This window comes from Crotalus tigris, unplaced genomic scaffold (genome assembly GCF_016545835.1).
Source record: "Crotalus tigris isolate CLP2741 ecotype Arizona unplaced genomic scaffold, ASM1654583v1 scf7180000024339.11422700, whole genome shotgun sequence".
Lineage (NCBI taxonomy): Eukaryota > Metazoa > Chordata > Lepidosauria > Squamata > Viperidae > Crotalus > Crotalus tigris.
In genome coordinates, this window is record NW_024100509.1 from 4,354,538 (window position 1) to 4,376,466 (window position 21,929).

Sequence of the window (21,929 nt, forward strand, 5' to 3'; positions counted from 1 at the left end):
CCACAGGAGGGGAGCAAGCACTAAAGTCAAACCTTTGGTGGAGAAAAAACTGAGATGTCTTCTCTGTCAAGCAAGGAATGGAGCACCAGCAATAGAAAACATTCCCCAATCAACAGCAATATCCTGTATTGGTTTTCCCAGCAAACCAGTCACATTCTGCATGAGTGCTCACTGGCAGGGTAAGCCATGCCCCCTATGCGCTTTCAGCTTCTCCCAGTAGCAAAGAGAGCAGACTTGGGATGCCCACTTCTGCTTTTGGGATACACCCTGTGGTTTTCTCTTACCCCTCTAAGATGTGCTGCTTTAAACCTGAACACTAAGTTGTGGTTCTCAAGAAAGGCAAGACAGTTACTTTTGTTTCTTGGTAGCTCTGCACCATCAATTCCCTGTGGAAAGATACCTGTAAACCAGGTAGGGGAGAGGGAGGCAACACTGCTCCCCCCCTGCTTTCTGAATTGGGGCTAATTCTATTATGTGCAACTATGCCAGTTGGGATGCCAGCTGCCCCTCCCTCTGAAGGTTACCTGTACCAGGTTGATGGACCTTGAAGGGGCTCGCCTGGGAGAGCAATCAAAGGTGGGGCCTTCCCCTTCCCAGTCTTTCAGGGGGCAACCATTGACAACACACAGTACAGGCCCCGTTCTGTACTCACAATGCTGGAGCATCCCAGAAGAGCTGGGTGCAGAGCAGGGCCAGGCAGGATGCAATGTGCAGTGGCATAAGCTGCAGGGTGGAAGCCCAGTGCCCTCCCTTTTAGTGGTGGCAGGGTGCTGCACCACCCTGGAAAGGCTTGTCTGGAGAAGAGCATTCCGGCAAAAGCTGTGGGGTGGAGTCCAGCACCCTCCCTTTTGGGGGTGGCAGGGTCTTGAGCTACCCCTATGCCTGCTGGAGGAGTGGCTCAGTTGCCCTGCATAGCAACTGCTGTGTCCCCTCCCCCCGCTGCCCACCCCACCTGGCACTGCAAGCTTGTATAGCCCTTCAGAATTTGTGATTTTGAAATTTTTCAGTTTGAAAGGTTTTGGAGAGAAGTTTCAGCTCAAAATAAACTGGATTGTACCTCCCCTCTCCAATTTCTGCCATGTTTCTGTCCAACTGTTTCATGAAGCCACCAAGGAAGACTTGCTAATATCACAAGCAGCAGAATACTCTAAGACAGTGGTTCTCAACCTGTGGGTCGGGACCCCATTTGGGGTCGAATGACCATTTCACGGGGGTCGCCAAACAATGCAGTCCGCCATTTTTTCCCCCCTTTTCTTTAGCTGGCTACTCCCTTTTATTCTATTGGCTTTTGAAAGCCAATAGAATAGACTCTCTTGAATAGAGTCTAATTCTATTGCTTTCAAAAGCCAATAGGAATTGTCCAGGCTGTCTCTGCCCTGCTGAGCCCGCCAAAAGTCCCATTCTGCAAACGGTGCTGCACCAGTTGAGTAGTCCTCGACTTATGACCGGTTGAGTAGTCCTCGACTTACGACTGGTTGGGGGGTCACGGCATAAAAAAGCTTGAGAACCACTGCTCTAAGAAGATATACAATCAGGATAACTGACCAAATTTGAGTAATGTAAGTCTGGATATCCAGTACATTTCATTATTTTGCTGAAGTGGAAAAGACGAATGCAGAAACATGGGTTGAAATAAATTTTATTGAGGTCAAATCAGGGATTCAAAACGCCAATATTTTAAACAATGGAACAGAATATTTCATTTGCTTTGAACCACAGCTCTTTACTCTTTAAGACTAAGCTCCTTGATCTCTAAGATTAAGGGGCTTTACAGAAAAATAAATTACAGCTTTGAAAAAAAACCTCTAATTTGAAGTAATTTATGAAGTTTTGCCGATCTTTTCAAAGGGAAATCCAGTATTTCTAGAGAATAAGTGTTCGTCTCTTGATTTCTTCCACAAGATTTCCTCTGAAAATATCCACCTGCAAAGCAAAAGTATGGCTTAATTAAGGTACCAAATAATATACAGTATCTCAATACTTTTCTTACTGTACTTTAAAAGTATCCAATGTAATATTTATATAATATCTTCTTCATTTCCAAGCAAATAATTTCATGCAGCAAAAGACATCTCAAAAATCATGTACAATTTTAATTTTTTGAAAGAGTGTTCAATGCTGCATTTTAAAAGGAGAGCTGTGTTGGTCTATGGCAGCCAAAAACCATAAGTCTGTTAGCATCTTTTCAGACTACCAAATCTTATTAAAAGACTGCTATAAACTGCTCATGCATCAGATATATGGAGAGCTAAGTTGATTTGGACTGAAACTGGGATGGGGTGGAGGAAGGGAAAGAGGGGAAGCCAGAACACAAGGTAGCTAGGCAGGTTACAGGTGAGGCAGATTACAATCAATTAGCAGTTTCTGGGGATCTCAACACAGTAGATTTTTAACATATTACAATTGCTGCATCTGCATAAGCATCTTGTCTCTCCCCTCCTTCCCAGCTTAAATATCAGTTTAGTCATTCCATGCATCTGATGAAGTGACCTGCAGTTTATAACAGTTTATGCCCGCATAATAAAAATTTGTTAATTTGGAAAGGAACTACCAAAGTTATTCTGATTTAAGGCTTCATGTGTCTCATTTAACAGCTGGTAGATTACTTTTTGTGGAATAAAATGGCAAAGATCTTAATTCTTTGAGGCACTACTTTTTCTTCCCAGTTGTTATTCATCACACTTGGGCAAATTTTCTCATTTTTCTTTTCATATGTCCTTGAAGGCTCTTGTCTATAATGCGTGAAATATGGCAGCACAACAGCTCCTTTCAATCAATACCACTTGTACCTCCTATCCTTGTGTGAAGGCCCATTTTCAGTTCATGTGTGCTGCCATTTCCCAGGCCAGGGCAGTATTACTGACAATGCTTCTACAGCTATGCTTAATTTCAGGAAATTTCTTCCAGATTTGCATGGCCTCATTTTACATCCTGGAGGAAGTAAACTTCTCTTTTTTTCCTCTCAGGGAACTGGTGCTACTCTGGGATTGTGACCAGGGGTTTCTTTCCTGCCATTTTTTTATTGCACTTTTGAGTGAATGTTGACTCTTGGTGACTCTCTTGGACTATAGTCTCTGCAGTTTACTTGGCAAGATTTTTGGAAGTGGTTTGCCTTTGCCTTCTACTTAGGGCTGAGAGAAAGTGACAGGTCCAAAGTTGCCATATTGGCCTTCTGCTATTTTATTTTCACAAAATGGGATATCTTTATCCTGAACCATTTTATCATAGAACTTCCTTCTTGGGCTTTGATTGCTTTTTAAAAAAATTATAAACAGAGTTAATCTATAGTTGTCTTTTAATGGTTGGTGTTTAATTTCAATATACACAGACAAATTCTTTAATTTTACAAGGTAAAGACAAACCACAAATTCATCTGGGAAACTGTAGGAGATGCCCCACCACCCAAAACAAGAAAATTCCTAGAATCTTGGCATTCTGATAGATCAGCCATTAACACACATATAAAGATTAGCTTTGTTTAAAAAGTATTAAAAGAAGCAAACACAGGCCAAAGATGGAAACAAACAGCTTGCAGCATATTCTTTCTTATCACATACTCAGCAATCAACAGTTAAATAAGAAGAATCAGAACAATCAGCAGTTAGTGCAATAAACTGAGCCAGGCAGGCCAATCAGAAATGGGTACTAACAAACTGTAACAACGCATTAAGACAGTCAGGACAAATCACAGAGGATGTTAACTATTTTGGTAGTGAAATATCTGCAAGAAGAAAAATAAGCTCGCAGACCATAAAGAATATAATCATTCCTGCTTTTAGTTGACTATTCTGATATCATGGTATAATCCTAAAATAAAATGGCAGGCACACCTCTTCTCTAGTAACCACATCACGCAATTTGACAACTCCATCTTTTAACTCTTGCTCTCCCAATATAGCAACAAGTGGAATTCCAGTTTCCTCACAGTACTGCAACTGGTTTAGTAGTTTGGGATTTTTCTTGTAAAGTATCTCTGCCTGGAAAATACAGAAAAAAGAAGAAAAAGTTAGTACACCATGAAGAAAACTACCCTTCATTATTCTGGTTCCAAAAATTCTGGTCCTCATTGCAATTTTCTTAGTAAAAACAACATTATAATGCATGTACATTATTCAGACTGTTTAGTCATTGTTTCAGTTTTCTTCAGTTATATGCAATGCTGTGTTACAGGACACATTAAAATGAATAGGTCTGACTAATGTCCTGCAGGTAGTCATATATCCAGCATTTCCTACAATATTGCAACATACTGAATTTCTATGTCAGATTTTTTGATGGACATTCTTCACAGGTGAACTGTTGTAATAAATAGTTCCACCTTTAGCTCAGAGTTGGCTTTTTGCATCAAGAGCTACACATCATTCTGTATAATGTGCAAAGTCTTCATTTTAAAAAAAAGGATGTCGGTAGGGAAAAGTAGAAAAGACCAGAGCACGATAAAGAATATACATTAACACTGAATAAACAAAGGAATAAATTAAATAGACTGCATTTGGGACTGGCCAGCCAGAAGGGGGGGGAAAAAAAGCAATTTAACCCTTTTCAAAGCAATTCAAAACATAAACAGTTTGATTCCAATGTAATGTAATGTAATGTAATGTAATATAATATAATAATTGAGAGTATATAATATTGGCCCATGAGTCATATATATATATAATTGGCAAATTTTATGCCAATTAAATGATAGGCATGTGATATGGACAGCACCTATCCTCATAGGTATAATTTTTGGATTCCTCTATTCTTTTATTTGGCAGCTTGTTGTAATTTTGAACATTCATTAAGTGACCTATTGTATCTCAAGGCCTATCTATAGTATTAGCTGAGAAGCTAAATATCTATTGCATTATAAGATGATCAAACTGATACTGTTAATTGGGCTAAATTTTAAATAGAACAGATTGCAGGTCTATATTACCCGAAGAGCTATATTGCATCAGACAGACTTAGGATTCTTTCCTACCAAACTCAGATATAGTCTAGAATTCTAATTATTGGCTTGACCCAAATATGATTAGATGTACCTTTATTCCTGAATCCCACAACTCGGACACAAGCTTTAGTCTTTCTTCAAGAAGTTTCTTTTGAGCAGATGCTACAAGCACCTGGGTCTCCGTGGTTCGGATTTTCTCTTCAGAAGCCTGATGGAAAAAATAGTTGGGAGAGATTTACAGAAATATAATAAAAATTCATATGTGCAATCCAGATTTAATAAATTAATATGATGGCTCCCATTCTGTTGATGTTCCAAAGAACCATATGAACCTGGCTGGTCTCCCAAGCTGTGGGTTAGAGCTGAAGTTGTTGGTGGGATATTTTCAACCTTACTGTACAATGATTAAAACTTTCCAAAAGTCTTCAAACATCACAGAAAATAGAATAATACGGTTGGAAGGGAACTTGGAGGTCTTTTAGTCCAACCCTCAGCCCATGGCAGGAGATCCTGTACCATTCTGGACTTCCTTTGGTTTGATGGGATGTATACATGTAATCATAGGAAGAATAACAGAATACAAAAAAAAAAAAAAAAGAATAATAGAGCTTGAAGGGACCCCAGAGGCCCTACAGTGACCATTTCAGACAAGTGGCAGTGTAATCTCTTCTTAAAAACCTCCAGTGATGGAGCACCCACAGGCAAGCTGTTAATTGTTCTCAGAGTCAGGAAATTTCTCCTTAATTCTAGGTTGCTTCTCTCTTTGATTAGTTTCCATTCATTACTTCTTGTCCTGCCCTCAGGTGCCTTGAAAAACAGGTTGAGCCCATCTTTTCTGTGGCAGCTTCTCAAATATTGGAAGACCGCTATCATGGCATCCTAGTTGTTCTTTTCCCTAGAGTAGCCATGCCCAGTTTCTGTAACTGTTCTTCAGGGTTTAGCCTCCAACCCCCTAATCATCTTTGTTACTCTTCTCTGCACTCTTTCGAGAGTCTCAACATCTTTTTTTACACTGTGGTGAACAAAACTGGATGCAATGTTTCCAGGGCCCAGTGTTCAAGTCTGTCAAGATCCTTCTGGATCTTGAGCCTTCTGGGGTGTTGGCTATTCCTGTTAGCTGGTGTTGTCTGCAAATTTGCAGCACACTGCTGGCTCATATTTAAATGGCTAGCCGTTACAACTCCTAGATCCCTATTGTAATTACTGCTGTTGAGCCAGGTAGCATCTATTCTGTACCTGTGCATTTGTTTTTTCTTGCCTAAGTGTAAATTCTTATTTGTTTTACCACTGAATTTCATTTTAGATAGGGCCCAATATTCTAGTCTGTCAAATATTTTTCTGGATCTTCAGCTTATCTTCTGGGTATTGGCTAGTCCCTCATCTAAATAGTTTATGAAAATGTTGAAGAGTACTGGGCCTAAAATGGAATATTGGGATACCCCACTGCTTACTTCCCTCCATGTAGATATAGTTCTATTAAGGACTATGCTTTGACTGTGGTTGGTCAGCCAGTTATGACTTCATCTTGTGGTGGTGCTGTCAATCCCATATTTTTCTAATTTACCAAGAAGTAAGTCGTGATCTACTTTGTCAAATGCCTTACTGAAATCCAAGTATATTATGTTCACAGCATTTCACTGGTCCACTAATTTAGTCACTTTGTTAAAGAATGTAATAGTATTTGTTTGACATGACCTGTTTTTGATCAACCCATGTTGGTTTCTGGTTATAAATTTGCTTGCTTCTAGGTGTTCACAGATCTGTTGCTTGATTAGCTTATCCAGGATCTTCCCAGGTATTGATGTCAGGGTCATTGATCTGTAGTTTTCTTGATCAATTTTCCCCTTTTTTGAAGATGGAAACCCTGTCAGCTCTTTTCCAGTCCTCTGGTAATTCCCCAGTGTTCCAAGATCTTTGAAAGACGTGTAATCCATCTGGTCCTGGTGATCTGAACTTGTCTAGGGTGGACAAGTGTTGTCTTACCATTTTCTTGCCTATTGTAACTTGTATTCCTAACCAGTCTTTTAAGGTTATGTTTTTATTAGGTTGGGCCATAGTTCCTTTTTGTGTGAGGACAGATGCAAAGAACGAGTTAAGCAACTCTGCTTTCTCTCTACTGCCTGTTACTTTGTTGCCATCTTCTCTCTTTAGTAGACCAACTGTTTCCTTGACATTTTTCTTGTTATTTGAAAGGAACTTTTTAATTATCTTTGACATTTGTTGCAAGTCTTAGTTAATTCTGAGCCTCAGCTTTCCCAACTTCATCTTTGCAGATTCTATCTGCTGGCATTTTGCCTTAGTTATGTGTCCCTCTTTTCATTTTTTGTATTTATTCTTTTTGTCTTTCATCTTTGTGAAACTCTGGTTTCTCCTTGGATTTCTTATTTTTCTTTTTCAGTGGTATTGTGCTGGACTGGCCTTTTGTGATCATATTTTCAGAGTTTCCCAAGCTTCTTGAGTTGTTTTCCCCTATAAGATTTTCATCCATGGAATCTTTCCTAGGTTCTCTTGGAGTTTGTTAAAATCAGTTCTTTAAAAGTGTAAGATACTGGTTGGATTATGCTCCATTGCTTGTGTTTGCATTATGTTGAATTCCAATTTTTCTATGGTCACGCTCACCCAAAGGTTCGGCAACTTCAATCCCCTCTATCACTTCTTCGTTAGTAAGAATTAGGTCCAGTAAAGCTTTTCCTCTAGTTCCGTCCTCTACCTTTTGGATAACAAAGCTGTTAGCTAGGTTGGTAAGGAATCTATTCAATCTCCCACTTGTTGCAGAGTTTGTCTCCCAGTTGATATCAGGGAAGTTACTACTGTGGCGTGTTTCCTACATACATTTTTTATGAGGGGTTCTTGGTGCTCTTTGAGCTTGCTTGTTCTCTTGCAGATGTTTCATTACTCAAACTAGGTAACATCATCAGTGCTTGACTCAGAGAGCACCAAGGACCCCTCACATCAACCCTGAGATACAAATATTCTCTTTTATGAATATATTTGTTAATTGGTTAGCAAAAAGTTTGTCTATTTCTTCTGCTTGGTTGGGTGGCCTGTAGTATATGCCTATAGCAATGTCATTCTTTTTTCCTTTTATATTGACCCATATGCATTCTGGGAGGTTTTCATCCTTGGTTTTATGCATTTCTGTAGAGATGTACTAATCTTTTATATATAATGTAACTCCACCTCCTCTTTTGTTAGGTCTGTTTCTTTTGAATAATTTGTATCCTTCTATCAGTACATTCCAGTCATGAGTTTCATCCTACCAAGTTTCAGTAACTGTATCGTTTCTGCCTTCATGTACTAGTACTTCAAGTTCACCCTGTTCCCTAAACTTTGAACATCAGTGTATAGGCAATTGAGTCCTTTATGGGTGGTCTTCGGTATGTTTCTTATATCTCCTGCTTTGTAATTGAGTTTTCCATCCCTCTGAGCACTCTCTACTTCATTATGTGGCTGGTTATGTTTGGAATTAAGTCCCAAAGATCCTAAAGATAGTCCTATAAATGCTAATGATTGATTACCCTCCCCCCTCATTTTTAGTTTAACCCCTTCCCCTGATAAATTGAGTCAGTCATTTTCCAAAAACATTCTCCCCAGTTCTTGTGAGGTGCAACCCCTCCCTTGCCAGAAGCCCTTCACAGAGGTAATTCAGACCATGGTCTAAGAATCCAAAGTTATCTTGGTGGCACCAACACTTGAGCCCAGTGATTCATTTTTAAAATCTTTTGCTCTCTCACTGGATGTTGACTTATCGTTGGAAGTATAGATGGAAACACCACTTATGCTCCTAATTCCTTAAATTTCTTGCCTAGCGGTTCATAATCTCTCGATATTGTTTTAAGTTGATTGTGTTGTTCGTCCCTATGTGAAAAAGGAGAAGGAGGTAGTAATCTGTGGCTTATTTTAATAAGGCTTTTGGCTACATCTTTGATTTTTGCTTCAGGAAAGCAACATGCTTCCCTATATTAAATATCTGGTCTGCAGACTGCTGGTTCTGTTCCCCTCAGAACTGAATCTCCTATCACCTTTTTTCCCTAGGGAAGTTTGGGCTACTTTACTGTCTATGGCAGGAGCATCTGATGATCCCTCTTTTCTAGGGACATTTGATGATGCCTTTTTTTTAGGGGCCTCTTGCCTCTTTTCTAGGTGGCTGCATGCTATCTTCCAAGTGTAAGATATGAAATTGATTTCTTATCTCCAGTGGGACTGCATTGGAATGAGCTGGAGTGAACTAGATTAGATACCAACAGGGACATTGTTTTTGGTTGCTGTTTTTTTTCCCCTATGAGTGACATGCTTCCATTGGTCCTTCTCATATACAGGGTCATTCTTTTAGAAATTGTTTGTTTCTTATTATGTTCAATTTGGATATAGCCTTCTTGCCTAGTTTGGAGTTTTTCATTTTGTAGATTTAGTTTCAGAGTGGTTAGAGTTGCCTGTAGACCCTTTACTTCTTCTTCCAGTTTGGTACATGTGCAGTCTTCCAAGGGCATAAATATATATATGGAACATATTTTACAAACCACAATAATATCAGTTTCTGTTTCCATGACTATGTTTGTTTTGCTATTGGATGGGGCTGCTTAACAAAGGGAAGGGCTGCTTTTTTTCCACAAAGAATGTTGAATTCTCAGGCTACTTTTTAGGAGGAGCTTTGCTCTTAGCCCTCAACTTCCTGCCTTGATTAAAAAACAATCGTTCCTATTCTCCCTGTTTCTTCTCTACCTTCGTAGGGAATTGTTATTGTCCCTTTCTTCAATTCAATTCAATTCAATGCAAGGTATTGCTTAAAGTCCTAACATTGTGTAATGTTATGGGGTCAAGCTATCTGAAGGAAAGTCTTTCCCTGGGGGAATCTACCCATTCCACCAGGTCAGATAGGGTGGGTCCCTTTCCTTAAATCTTGTCTTTAGTAAGAGCTAAGAAGTATTTATTTATTTATTTATGAGACTTATATACCGCTTTTATTTATTTATTTATTTATGAGACTTATATACCGCTTTAAGTGCAAGCACTCTCTAAGCGGTGTACACCCGTAAGCAATGTCTATATATATTTACATTGCCCCCAACAATCTGGGTCCTCATTTTACCTACCCCGGAAGGATGGAAGGCTGAGTCAACCTTGAGCCGGTGAGATTTGAACCGCTGACCTGCTGAACACAGTCAGCTAAAGTGGCCTGCAGTACTGTACTCTAACTGCTGTGCCACCTCGGCTCTTTCTCTGTAACAGATCCTGCCTTATGAAACACCCTTTCCCCTGATATATGTCTGCTTAATACAGGCTACTCACCTAATCTTACAAAAGAGAAATTTCTGTTATGTTTTTAATTATTATTTTATGAGCCAGCCAGGATTATGATACATATAACCAGTGGCAGCATAAGCCTTTGAAATCTACCTATCTATCTTTGGGAGCAGATAGTAACATTTGACCATTTGAGATGGTATGATGAGTACTGTTGTAGAAAATGACTGATATGGAGGTATAGTCATTTATAGAACATCAATTTAACTGAAAGCAAATTAATAATGATGAGGGACAAACAATCTGACTGCAAATCATGTCCAGAATTCAATACACAAAACATGAATTTGGACTTAGTTTTTTGAGACAAGAGAATTCATAGATGGTAAAGAACACAGAAACCCGAAGAGAGAAAAAACACTAGAATAGAAATAAAAATAGATTAGAACTGGAAGGGATCTTGGAGGTCTTCTAGTCCAGCCCCCTGCTCAAGCAGGAGAATCTATACCATCTTAGACAGATGAATGCCCATTCTCCTCTTAAAAATCTCCAGTGATGGAGCGCCCACAGTTTCTGGGGGTAAGCTGGTTAATTGTCCTCACTGTCACGAAGTTTCTCCTTAGTTCCAGGTTGCTTCTCTCTTTGATCAGATTCCAACCATTGTTTCCTGTCCTTCTACCTGGTGCTTTAATGAACAAACTTGGCCCCCTCTGCCTTGTGGCAGCTCCTGAGATACTGGAACACTGGTATCATGTCTCCTCTATTTCTTCTTTTCTTTAGACTAGCCAAACCCAAGTCCTGTAGCCGTTCTTCGTATGTTTTAGTCTCCAGGCCCCTGATCATCTTAATTGCTCTTCTCTGAATTTTTTCCAAACTCTTAACATCCTTTTTGTGATATGGTGACCATAATTGGCTGCGGTATTCCAGGTGTGGTCTTACTAGGGCTTTATAAAGCGGTAATATTACTTTGCGTTATCTTGATTCTATGCCTCTGTTTATATAACACAGGATTGCATTAGCTTTTTTTAGTTGCTGCTGCACACTACTGGCTCATAGTCAAGTGATTGTCACTAGGACTCCAAGGTCCCTCTCACAATTACTGTTTTTAAGCCAGGTCTCGCCTAGTCTGTATTTGTGCCTTTGGTTTTTCCTGCCTAAATGTAAGACTTTGCTTTTCTCCACTTTGAAACTCATTTTGTTGGACAGGGCCCATTGTTCAAGTTTGTCAAGATCTTTTTGGATCCTGAGTTTGTCTTCCGGGGTGTTGACTATTCCTGCCAGTTTGATGTCATCAGCAAATTTGATGAGTTCCCCTTCTATTCTCTCATCTAAGTCATTGATGAAGATGTTGACGAGTACTGGGCCCAAGACGGAACCTTGTGGTACCCCATTGTTTACTTCTCTCCATGTGGATGTAGAGGAGATGTGGAGAAAATTTTGAGAAGGAAAATCTGATTTTCTTGACATGGACCATTTCATTTCTGTTCCCTAATCAGAACAGATATCTGACCACCTGGGATATACTTGACCAGAGGTTAGAGCATTTTGACTTCACATATTTACCCACTTCTAAAAAATCTATTCTAATCTTACCTCCATTTTTTGTTCCATAATGGAAAAGACCCGTTCAATGCCAATGCTGACTCCAACACAAGGCACTTTCCGATTCTTGGGATCAAACATCCCTACTAATCCATCATAACGGCCACCTCCAGCCACACTACCAATACCAACAGACTCCTCCACATGATCATTTGGTTCTTGGAGAAGGATAGCCTCATATATTACTCCAGTGTAGTAATCCAAACCACGAGCGAGACTTAAATCAAAGGAAATCTGTAAAACAATTTATAACTCTCATAAACAGAACAGAAACACTCAGCTCAAAGTAATTAGGAGAACAAAGAATAGAATTTTACCTGATCTGAAATGCCAAAAAGATCCAAATATTTGAACAGCTGTTTCACTTCCTCAAGCCCTTCCCGAGCCAATTTATTTTGTGACAGCTTTGGATCTTGGAGCAATTGTTCAATTAAACTGAGCCCACCTGTGGAAATAAGACATATAGGATAGATGCCTGTGTGAAAGATTCAGCAGCAGTACCAAACCTTTATTAAAACTTTTTCCATTCAACTCTCTTTTGTTTGCTCTATTTCTCACGCAGTGCAATTTCATTTCTTATAAACTGAAATACAATCATGCGAAAAAAGTACATCCTCTTTGAGTTCTATGGTTTTATGCATCTGGACATTATAAAAAATATCATCCAGTCCTCAGCAGTTCTTAAAAATAGGTAAATACAACACCATGTCATCATGTATTTTACAAAAAGAAAGTCAAAATGGACAAGCCTTGTATGAAAATCTAAGTACACCCTTACTGCTTTCATAGGTATGAAGAGTCTAAGTAGCAGTCAGATGCTACTAATCTAGTGCCCTTGATCAGCAAGTGTGACTACCTTTATAAAAGCCGAAGTTTTAGGAGTTTGATGGTCTCCAGCACTGAGGAGTAGGCTAACACAATTCTAAACAGTAAAGACATCAGATATTAGATATTATATTAGAGAAACAACTGTTGCTGCCCATCAATCTGGGAAGGTTATAAGGCCATTTCCAAACAATTTAAATTCTATCATTCTAAAGTGAGGAAGATTATTCACAAGAGGAAAACATTCAAGACAGTTGTCAATCTTCTGCCAAGTGGATGTCCCAGCAAATTCACCCCAAGATCAGATTGTGCAATGCTCAGAGAAATTGCAAAAAATCCAAGAGTTACACTTATTCTATTCTATTCTATTCCTTATTCTATTCCTTATTCTATTCTATTCTATTCTATTCTATTCTATTCTATTCTATTCTATTCTATTCCATTCCATTCTATTCTATTCCTTATTCTATTCTATTCTATTCTACTCTTCTTCTTCTTTTTAGAACAAGTTTTATTAATTTTTTTTAACTCTTACAACAAAGTGCTCGAGACGCACCGTGGTGCTGGGGGAATCAAACATCCAACAACAAAACCACATAAAATAATCCAAGTAAATACATTAAATATTCCCTCTCTACTTCCCTCAAACAATATAACATATTTAAAACAATCCATTTCTACATTAAATTTCTATAAATCCTAATCCTGCTTTTAAACTTCATTAATTTACAATTACCATAATCCACTTAAACCTTAAATAAACATATTATCACTTCAGGTATCCCTTCCAAATGTATTCTAGTTCTTAATCTCCTAAACTTAATTTTATTACACATCTCTCTTGTTTCTTCATCCACTACTCAATATTTGTCCTAATTAAAATATAATTCTAGCTTATACATATACTATCCATCAATTAGTCTATCCCTAACAAAACAAAGTAATATCAAACCTTAAATAATTTCAGTCCGTTAGGCAAAATTCAAATCTCATCCCAATAATTGTTACCATCTAAAAACACCCATATTATTACACAAAGCACCATCTTACTAATTTAGCATACTCAATTAATTGTTAAATCAATCCAAGTCACTATAAAACCTCTTCCATTTTCATTCATTCCATTACAAAATAGTTTTCATACAAATAAACCTATTATTCCCAAAAATTACATTCTTAATCTATTTAACGTATATGTTCTGGTAATCACAAATTTTACTCTCACTTCTAACTCTAAATCTTAAATCAATCCATATTTCTACAGTGCCTTTTAATCCATTACATATAGTTTTAAATTTCTCTTTTCAGTCTTATTCTGGCTTTCTTTTTGTTCCAGGCTGGTTTCCATAGCAAGCCTCCCAACTCAGCAAGTAGATCTCCCTTTGTCTCTTGTAATATCATTTGAGTCAATAGAAAACACCCCGTCCTCTGTATTGGGTGTCTGGCTCTTCTGTCATTAAACCCTCATTGCTTCAAAAGTTCCAATCTCAATCTTTGGTTTTTCTGATCCTCGAGAATATAGATGGAATGCTTGTAAGGTAAAATAGATTCCTCTTTAATCTCAATTAGTTCTTCTTCTGGTATGTTTTGATTTATAGCATAGTCAGATGAGGTCTGGAGATCAGTTTGAAGATTTGGAGAATTTGGAGTAAGGCTTCTGGCTCTAATTTCTGTTCTAATCTCTTTGATTTTAGCAAATACTTCTTCAGTGGCTTCGTGAATTTTTTCCAATATAAGTTTACAGTTTAGTTGTAAGTAAGGTTTCTCCATTTTAATAGTAATTGTAGAGAGTCCCTTTTATCTTTTAGTGGAGGCTATATATAAACAATATCCACCCCCACAATTTCCCACAGCTGGATCAGCTTATTTTTTCTCTTCAAGAAGTTTGAAGGTCAAGCCCACCTCATCTCCAAGGAAAAACAGACAATTGCAATATTAACTTTTTGCCATAAGATGTCCTCAGTGGCTTTCAAAATCTTTCCCAAACACCATTTCCCCCCCCTTTTCTCTCTCTTTTAAAAGAAAAGGTGGAGAAAGAGATATTCTTCCAGTATAAAATGATAGTGAAGCTCTAAAAAAATTTTTTTGTTTTTTTCTGTACCCCAAAGTAAATTAAAATAAAATATAGTCATTAAAGTTACTTGATCTGTCCTTTTGTTCAAATGCCTTTCTTCACACGCATACAAACACTGCTCTTTCAAGACAGGGAATTAATTCCAACAAAGCTTTTACAGGCAAAAAATAAAATAGGGTGAAGAGAGGAGAAGGAGAGGTCTCACCCGGATCATCCGCGGTAGGTCTTTCACGCTTAGATGTACCTGTGACTTTCGGCTGGTGCAGCTAAGGAATCAGCCATCTTGCTCCATTGGCCCTAAGGAGTTAGCTGGAGCTGCGGAAGAAGCTGCCGCCCTCCTGCAGTCACCAGCAAGCCTCCTCCTTGGTGGCTGCCCCCCCAGGGGGTCTACCAGTGAAGAAAACACAGCCAGTGGAGAGAGGAGTCTCTTCACACGACCGGAGTCGCCGCAAACTGGAACCGGAAGTCTATTCTATTCTATGCTTATTCTATTCCTTATTCTATTCCTTATTCTTATTCTATTCCTTATTCTTATTCTTATTCTATTCCTAATTCTAATTCTATTTTATTCTAATTCTATTCATATGTAAAACCATAGAACTCAAAGTGGGTATACTTTTTTCCCCACATGACTGTATATACAAGTTGTGCAAATTGAAGTAGGCATACTGTACAGGTAGTCCTTGCTTAACAACACTGAGACAGGAAATGCCATTGTAAAGTGATGCGGATGTAAATTGAAAACTATGTGACCATGTTGCTTAGTCCCAGTGGCCACAGTTAAACAAAAAATGTGCAGATCGATAAGCAAGGACCTCATGTAATCCTGGCTTCTGACATCCTGTCAGCTTCCCCATTGACTTTGCTTTTGGGAAGCTGATAGAGAAGATTACAGATTGAGATGATGTAACTATGAGGCACTATGAGACAGCAAGTATGAAGTCTGGTTGTAACTACCACTCCAGTGCCATTATATATTCAAAGAGTCCTCTTTAAGGGAGATGGGCAGTTCAGAAATGTGAAAAATAATAAAAAATAATAAAATAAAGTAAAATAAATGGTTGCTGTACCAGTGATCTTAAGCAAGGGCCACCTATATTTATATAGATAGACCTGACTTGACTGCCTAGTGCAGCAAGCATTGAAAGTGATGAGGATGCTGAAAAAATAACTTTGCAATCTATGCTTGCATTTATGATCTTTACTGCATCTCTCTTTCACTCACATGATCCCCATTACACTCAGTATGCATTGTCCTGTGTACAACCCATCTTTTTTTCCCCATACAGAGCAGAGAGATTGGAGAGGAAGGGAATACAAGAAAGTGAAGAAGCATACAATGGGGGATACACATCAAAAGGAATGCTTTAATGTTGCTAGCCATGAGTGTGCTAAGCAAACAGCCAGTATATTCCACATTATGTGGCTTCTTATTTTCTTGTTTAATGTCCTACGTATCACCTTAACCCAGTGCTTCTCAATTATTTTCTGTCATGCTCCCCTAGGAAGAAGAAAACATTTCGCGCCCCCTGCGCGACTGTAAAAAATTTTTTTCTGTACAGAGGACCGATTTCTGGGTCTAAAAGTCACACGGGCGGGTTTGGCCAATCAGGATAGAGCATCATGTCTATCCAATCGGGTCCTTTGCATGTGTCACGTGCGTTGGCAGTCATGTTGTCCTCCGCGTTGGGCTGCCGCTTGCGAGTGAGTCGGATGATCCGATCTAGAAATCCAATATGACAGTATTTGCCGAGGTCAAACGAGCCCCCCTTTACGGAGCCTCGCGCCCCCCCTGGGGGGCGCGCCCCACTATTTGAGAAGCACTGCCTTAACCAGTAATGGAATAGAAGAAAATGATATAGGTTTTAGGCCTGCAAGCCTTAGTTGAACTAAGACTTATCTGACCTGTTCTGATACTCACCATGCAGCCTTACATATTCACCAATATGATCTGCAATTTCTGGTGCCAATCCCTTCTCTCCAATCATCTCATTTTTTACATCTTCCCAAGCCATCTGTAGACAAGATCAAAACTATATATACTCTGCTTCAGTGAAGGATGCTTCTATTATATTATTCTGAGATAATCTGGACTCATGTTGTTTCTTCCTGTTTTTTTTCTACTTTGATTCTAAATACTCTGAGTCTAGTAAACTACTAATTTCCGAATATTCTATTAAAAACATGCAAAAATTGGGAATAAAAGAAAATATATTTCTTTGAATAGAATCTTTAGGAAAAAAGACCAAAAAATGAAACAACTGATATAATAAGACCCTTTTAAGTATACGGGGCAATCATATCTAGAATACTGTATTCATTTCTGGTCACTGCATCTCAAAGCTATACAATAAGGTTGGGAAATGTGCAGAAAAATAATTAGGGGCTACCCTACCCTAAAAGAAACTAGAATATTTGAGCCATTTTAGTTTACAAAAAAGGCTGATAAAATCTAATAGAAGTATATGCAATTGCATAGCATAGAAAATATGGATAGGAAAGCTTTATCTCTTACTATATTAAACTTGAAGTTATCCAATGAAATTTAAGACTGTTAAATGTGATAATTGTTTTACAAAGTGGAAACTACAGAATTTATTGCCATCAAAAATGGTGATAGCCAACAATTTATATTGTTAAACAGAAATGGACAGATCAATGAAGGATAGCTAATAGTCTTGTTTTTCTGTATATTAATTGTTACATGGAAGTATAATTTTTATACCACTTCTCAATAAGTTTGTTGGACTTTACAAAATGAAAGAGCCTCAAGGTTCTTGATAACTTCTCTTTAATTTATTAGGATCCTGTTGCTATTAAATAGAGTTACAATTCTAGCCTTTACAATTTTAGCTTGTTCATCTATTCAGGCTACCTCTATATTTTTACCTGTCAAGTAAGCAAAGCTAATTACAAAGAAAATGAATAGGCCTTCTGAATTTCTAGGAGGTAAGACACAATAGCAATTATAAAATCAATAACCTCTTATTTGAATTTAGCTCTCATAATTCTTCAAATCTGACTATAGGCTATCTTGAAATCAAATCTATCATTGCCATAAACCCTGACTGTATTACAGCACAGAGTTTTACTACAGAGTAGATTTATATCTCCCAAGAAAATTGGCTTCTCTTTGTAGAAAGATTTCTTTCTAAACACACACACACACACACACACACACACACACACACAGAGAGAGAGAGAGAGAGAGAGAGAGAGAGAGAGAGGGAACAAAAGTGAAAGAGACAGGAGATAAGAATCTCATTTGGCAGAAGTAATATTGCCAATAGAAAATAAAGAAACGCTACTACATGAATTTCCTCCATTATTATTGCAATTGGAGAAATACAGGTAGTTCTGGAGTTACAACAGCAATTGGAACTGCAATTTCCATCACTAAGCAATGTGGTCATATAGCATGTCACATGACTACATTGTTTAGCGACATCAATCTCTACAGTCCCTGTTGCTGTTAAGTGAGGATTGAGTTGTTAAAACAAGCACATCCTCACAAATCCCACCATCTTCCAACAACAAAGTCAGTGGGGAAGCTGGCAGGAAGTTGCAGGTCCCAGGTGGATTGCAAGCAGGCTGGCAGGTGGGTGGCTGCTGAGTGGGAGGCCAGGGTGAGGGAGGGAGGACGGGTGCGGAGGCATGCTGCGAGTATAGCAAGGCTTGGGGAGGGTGTGCGGATAATGGGGGAGGTGCATGTGGAATGGACTTGGGGTGACTGCTGCCAGTAGGTGTGAGTCTGCAGATGGCTGGGAAGACATGGCATGAGTGCTTTGAGGCTTGAGGAGATCCGTGAAAAGCTGGGGAGGTATGGCGAAGTGTAGGAAGGGTTGGGGTAGCTGCTGTCAGATGGGAGAAAGTGTGTGGTGGTGCATAAGTAGCTGAGGAGGCATGATGTAAACGCAGTGAGGCTCTGGGAGGATATGTGAGTGTCCAGGGAGGTGTAATACAAGCACAAGGCTTGGGAAGGGTGCATGGGTAGCAAGGGAGGCACAAACATGGCAGAATTTGAAGTGGCTCCTGTGGGGGAGGGGAGGGTGTATGAGGCTGCACGAATGGCTGGGGGGGGGGTGCAGTGCAAGCGCATCTCTCAGCTATGTAAATGATTGTTGTTTTTCTCAGCAGTTATGTATTTTACTTTTTGTAGGATCCCTGGTGGAGCAGTGGTTAGAATGCAGTATTGCAGGCTAACTCTGCCCACAATCTGGAGTTCAATCCTGATCGGCTCAAGATTGACTCAGCCTTCCATCTTTCCGAGGTTGGTTAAAATGAGGACTCAGATTGTTGGGGGAAATATGCTGACTTTGTAAACTGCTTAGAGAGAACTGTAAAGCTCTATGAAGCAATATATGTCTAAATCCTATTGCTATTTCTATATGTATTTTTTACTGTAATCATTGTCCAATGAGTGTCATCACTGAGATGGGTGGCTATATAAATTGATTAAATAAATAAATTTAAATATATGGTGACCCTAAGAAAAAATAGATTCTGAGCTTGAAGAAAAAATGGGAAGCCATCTCAGCCACAGGTTGCAAAGTACTTTACAACACTTTAGCAAGGACTTAAAACCTCCCCAAATCTGGCATGACTGTACTTTAAAAATTCAATTTGTCCATGTATGAACTCCTAATTTTTTCACCCTTCTCAAACAGCAAATAATCACTTATTCCACTTCTGAGAAAAATGTTTTTAGGAGTTTCCTGGCTTTATAGAATGGATGGAGCATCTGTAATCTTCTAGCATAGCCATGGGAAAAAATGGAAGGCTATGGAAGACTCACCATAAACATTTGAAAATCACCACAGGAGCCAAGGTTTGCAGTGTGGTACCCATGGGTCTTATGACACATGTATTCTTCCCAATAGCATCCACAGACAATTCCCTTCCCCTAACTCAGGGGTAGGCAACCTCGGCTCTTTTATGACTCATGGACTTCAACTCCCAGAATTCCCGAGTCAGCACAGCTGACTCGGGAAATCTGGGAGTTGAAGTCCATGAGTCATAAAAGAGCCGAGGTTGCCTACCCCTGCCTTAACTACATGACAAAGTTGTTTCAAATGTTAATGTTAAACATGATTTTCTAAAATATTATAGTTTTTGAGATATAAACTAATAATAAATCAGTTATAAATACCAATAACAATAATAAAGGCCTATCTTCAGAGAAATAAAAGTCTATAATTTTATGATTAATACAGGTTGTCTTCGACTTACGACCACAATTGAGCCCAAAAATTATGTTGCTAAGTGAGTCATTTGTTAAGTGTGTTTTGCCCCATTTTACGACCTTCCTTGCCACAGTTGTTAAGTGAATCACTGCAGCTGTTCAGTTAGTAACATGGTTGTTAAGTGAATCTGGCTTCCCCATTGATTTTGCTGGTTACATAAGGGATCACATGACCCCGGGACACTGCAATTGCCATAAATATAAGTCAATTGCCAAGCATCTGAATTTTGATCACGTGACCATGGGGATGCTCTAATGGTAAGGGTGAAAAACGGTCATAAGTTACTTTTTTCACTGCTGTTGTAACTTTGGTCGCTAAATGAACTGCTGTAAGTCGAGGATTACCTATACAGAACTTACAGGCACTATTTTAGTAATATCTGATAACCTTTAAAGGAGAATATTTGTAGTTCAGGGTTGAAATGAGGGATTCTTGGTGCTCTCTGAATGCATTGTGCGCTTATGATGTTATCTAATTTGAGTAATGAAAGGTCTGCAAGACAACACCAAGCTCAGAAACCACAAAGGATTCCTCATCTGGTAACCTCTACTAACACTACAATATTCACTAATTCTTCATTAGTTCTGATTTATAAATCTAATGCATTCGTATTTGTAGTTATGAAATTGAGACTGGACACTCTGGAAAAAAGTACCGATATAATTTTGACATCAAATATCATCACATATTTCTCAAAGCCTCCTTTTGCCCCCTTAGGTTTCACTGCATTCTTGAAGTTCAAAATTGTCGGTCAGGAGGTAGAATTACTCTATAGGCTAAGGGAACCATTTATCTAAGCTAAGGATTTGGATCTATAGCTCAGCTACACTGAAAGAAATCAATATCCCTTCCTTTATCCCTGCTCATTCTAAATCTATAGAGTTGAATTTTTTCCTCTTAAATAATAAATGTTGGATATAATACAAACTTTTCAGGCTGGTTCTCTGAATTCTTATTTCTACTGGGAGACAAATCGGGACCCTGTGATCTGTCTTACTGACTTTCATCAACTCCTTCATTAAAAGTTATCTTGTTGAAATCAGAACCTCAAATATTTCTGCCTGATGGGATTCTTTCTCATTGCAAGGCTTCTAGATTAGAATGGATTGTTTATCAGTTTTCTTTGTCTATAAAACATGGGTAGTCAACCAACAGCCTACCACCAGCACTCTGAGAAAAGAGCACTGAAATTTGGTAGCTGAATTTTGGCTTTCTGAAGTAATTTGGAAGGTCAGGAACCTAAGTTGTGGCCCCTGATCCCTTAATGGTTGTCCATCCTGACATCCTGATCTATCTTTTTTAATACTGAAGTTAAATTTTATCTTCTTTCCTCTTGTAAGTTCTGTAACAGCAGCCACAATAATGCAGTGGAGATTTCGTGATCAATGAATATATATTTATTCTGGATTTTTTAGTCACTTGAGTTATTATCTTGTTGTCTCAATAGCAAAGTTCTTACCTTGTCTAATTTATCTACAGTGGAGCAAATGGTCCGGAATTTGGTATCTGGAACCCCACAGACTGCAAACATCCCATCAAGGATACGCCGGTCATTGACCTAGAAGGAAATTGAGATGTTTTCAAGCAACATTTCCCAATAGATTTTTATTCTATTGGTAATATTCCTGGACTATTTGTAGTTTGGACCTTAGACCATTGGTTTACAGTCATTCCAGTCCTTCTCACTGGGCCATATACTAGGGTTAGGGTTACTGGATGTTTAATCTATTTTTATTTCTAGTCTTGGAAAATGTTGAGCTTTCTGGAAAATCTAATACTACTTATTTGTATGCTTTTTAGTTACAGTGGATATAAAAGGTCTACAAACCTCTGTTAAAATTCCAGGTTTTTGAGATTTGAAAAAAACCAACCCAAATTAAATCACTTCAGAATTTTTTCCACCTTTAATATAACATACAAGCTGTACAATTCAATTGAAAAACAATGTAAGGACCCACCCCACTTTGCATCTTAAGAAGACAGAACTCTTGGAATAATTCTTCCA

The 21,929-nt window shown here is 38.5% G+C and overlaps 1 protein-coding gene across 1 annotated transcript in view; it reads right to left on the reverse strand.

The window, feature by feature from the left end:
• Nucleotides 1-1,621: 1,621 nt before the first annotated feature.
• Nucleotides 1,622-21,929, reverse strand: part of HARS1 (histidyl-tRNA synthetase 1) — a 38,637-nt gene continuing 18,329 nt past the window's right edge. The window contains exons 7-13 of the mRNA XM_039326025.1: nucleotides 21,384-21,482; nucleotides 16,603-16,696; nucleotides 12,100-12,227; nucleotides 11,774-12,016; nucleotides 5,028-5,144; nucleotides 3,831-3,977; nucleotides 1,622-1,923 (exon numbers count right to left, since the gene is read on the reverse strand). Coding sequence (XP_039181959.1) covers nucleotides 1,864-1,923; nucleotides 3,831-3,977; nucleotides 5,028-5,144; nucleotides 11,774-12,016; nucleotides 12,100-12,227; nucleotides 16,603-16,696; nucleotides 21,384-21,482 — 888 coding nt within the window. The 3' untranslated portion in view covers nucleotides 1,622-1,863. The remainder of the gene's footprint in view (nucleotides 1,924-3,830; nucleotides 3,978-5,027; nucleotides 5,145-11,773; nucleotides 12,017-12,099; nucleotides 12,228-16,602; nucleotides 16,697-21,383; nucleotides 21,483-21,929) is intronic.